The sequence below is a fragment of the Palaemon carinicauda genome, chromosome 12, assembly GCF_036898095.1.
Source record: "Palaemon carinicauda isolate YSFRI2023 chromosome 12, ASM3689809v2, whole genome shotgun sequence".
In the NCBI taxonomy this organism is placed as follows: Eukaryota; Metazoa; Arthropoda; class Malacostraca; order Decapoda; family Palaemonidae; genus Palaemon; species Palaemon carinicauda.
The window spans coordinates 92,147,672-92,150,171 of NC_090736.1; the positions used below are offsets into that span (position 1 = coordinate 92,147,672).

Here is a 2,500-nt window from a genome sequence, read left to right on the forward strand (position 1 = left end):
GAAGGAAATGGAAGCAGGACGGGAAGAAAGAGAGAAGCAAATGGAAGCAACACGAGAAAAAGAAAAGAGAAAGATTGCAAGGCATGCAAGGTTAATGGAAGTAAGGCGAGCAGAAGAAGAGGGAGAAATAAGACAATGTGCAAAAGAGATAGAAGCATGGGAAAGCGCAAGAAAAGAAGAAAAAGAGAGAAGAAAGGAAGAAAAAGAGATGGAAGAAGCGAGGTATGCGCGTGTGTTAGAGCTGTTGTATGCATGTGCAAAATTGCAACGCAAACCATGGCTAAGCACGATCCAGTGTTTAATGTGTTGGAAGCCCAGAGGTTAATTCCAAGGTTCACAGAAGAGATTCTGGATGAGTTCGTCGATCATTTTGAAACGGTCGCACCGACAATAAAATGGCCAAAAGATAAATGGTCTGTGTTGTTGCAGTGTGTGCTCTTTGGGAATGGCCGCATTGCTTACTTATCCTTATCTCAGGACCAGAGGATAGAATATCGAGAAGTGAAGAGGAGTATGCTCCTAGTGTATCAGATGACCCTATAATATTATAATGAAATGCTCCAAAGTTTGGGAAAAGATGAGAAAATAACTTTCCTGGATTACGCTTATCAGGTATGGCGATGTTTTAAGGCTGCTAACGTAAAGTAGATGGCTGATTTGAAAGAATTGATAATACTAGAACAGTGTTTATGAGAAATTCCTGAACACATATAAACGTACTTGCGAGAGAGAGGGGGAAGAAACTTGATAAAGCTGCTTTGCTGAGTGAAGATTATAATATTATCAGTCGGTAGCCATCCTCGGACATGAAGTTTCAACCGTTGTTCCGACCAAGTGTCAAGTATTTGCCAAACCATGGAAACCACTTAAGTAATAACTACGGGAACAAATTCAATAGTTACAACGGAAGAAGCACTGGTACCGTCCCTAAGAAGAATGCGATAGTAACAGAGATACAATCGTCAAATTGTTTTCCTTCAAGTATCGTGAAAAACGTGCAGAGGTTAATATTGTCTGTTTCGATTGTGGTAAGAGAGGCCATATCAGTAAGGAATACTGGTCAGACTAACCGAAAGCAGTTGCCCAAGTAATTAGGGATAATTCGACCTTATAGAACGCGAAAAAAAAGAAGCAGTTGGGAAAGGAAGGAGAGGAAAATAAACCAGTTAACGTTTAAACAACAAATAGGATAAACACAAACAGCACGGATGCCTTTATACCATATATTTATGAAGATATGGTAGCAGCAATCAATGTGAGTGAGCGAACCCCGGTCAGGATATTGCGAGACACAGGCTGTAACCATTGTGTGGTGGTATGAGGAGTACACCCATTGATGGATCAGTCTCTAACAGGCGACTCATGGGAATACAATAACAACTTGAGGTTTTCAGATGACATAGTTCTATTTGGTGAATCATAGGAGTAATTGCAAGACTTCATATATTTGAATAAAGAAAACAGAATTGTTAGACTAGAAATACATTTGAGTAAAGCTAAGAAAATCTAAATGAAAATGCAGAGAAAAAACAAATAAGGGTTATGGACAAACTTCTGGTGACTGCTAATGAATATACATACCTAGGATATAAAATAAGTATTTCCTGATTATATGAGCCAAAACTGAAAGAAAGATGAACATGTGGCAGAGAGCTATTTGGTGAACATAATGAGACACTGAGAAGTGAAATGCCACTTTCTCTAAAAATAGAAGTATTTAATTAGATATTCCTACCAGTATTATCATATGCATCAAGAACTTAGAGCCTTGTTAAATCTTTAGAACCTAAGATAGTCACAACTCAAGGAGCAGTGGAAAGAATCATAATAGGAATCATACTGAGTGACAGAAAATGGGGAACATGGATACTAGAACTAGCTGAAATAGAGAATATTCTAACGATTTTTAAGAAAACAAAAGGATAAGGGCTTGATACAAAATGAGGACAGATAATAGAGGGATATTGAACATAACAGAATGGCTCCCTAGAGATTGGAAACGAAGCATAGGTAGGAAGGGAAGACGATGGATTGACAATCTACGTTACCTGAGAAATATTACATATATATTTTCCTAAAACAAATACCTTATGTAATGTAATACATGGTTTATTAGGATATGCCAATATTTTATGTATTCTTTTTTTATTATCTTACTCTTCTTGCCCTTCGAAATTTCCAATTAAAATGATATGTCTTTATATGCCTTTAGCACTGTTATGCAGCATACCATGGGAATCCATGCTTGTCCACAGATATTTAGGCGAATGAGCAATTTCGTGAGGTATAGAGTACTTTGGGTGTGGAGGAAATACCCCCCTAAATCTTGATGAAGTCACTGGCAGCAGGGTGACAGATTGGGAATAAGGCGATAGTCAAACTGTCTCCTCCGCTTCTACTCCTGATGACTGGCAGATCATCTTACTGGAATAGTATGGGCCGGTCAGAGGTCAATTGCTTTGGTTAGATAGGCAATGCTCATCAAAAGGAACTTTCTATC

General features: G+C 38.2%; 1 protein-coding gene across 1 annotated transcript in view; it reads left to right on the forward strand.

Annotated features, from left to right (window-relative positions):
* The window catches only part of LOC137650954 (uncharacterized), an 8,403-nt gene that overhangs the window by 68 nt on the left and 5,835 nt on the right, over window positions 1-2,500 (forward strand). Inside the window, exon 1 of the mRNA XM_068384095.1 lies at window positions 1-222. This exon is cut by the window's left edge and continues 68 nt beyond it. Within this exon, the coding sequence (XP_068240196.1) occupies window positions 1-222 (222 nt within the window). The remainder of the gene's footprint in view (window positions 223-2,500) is intronic.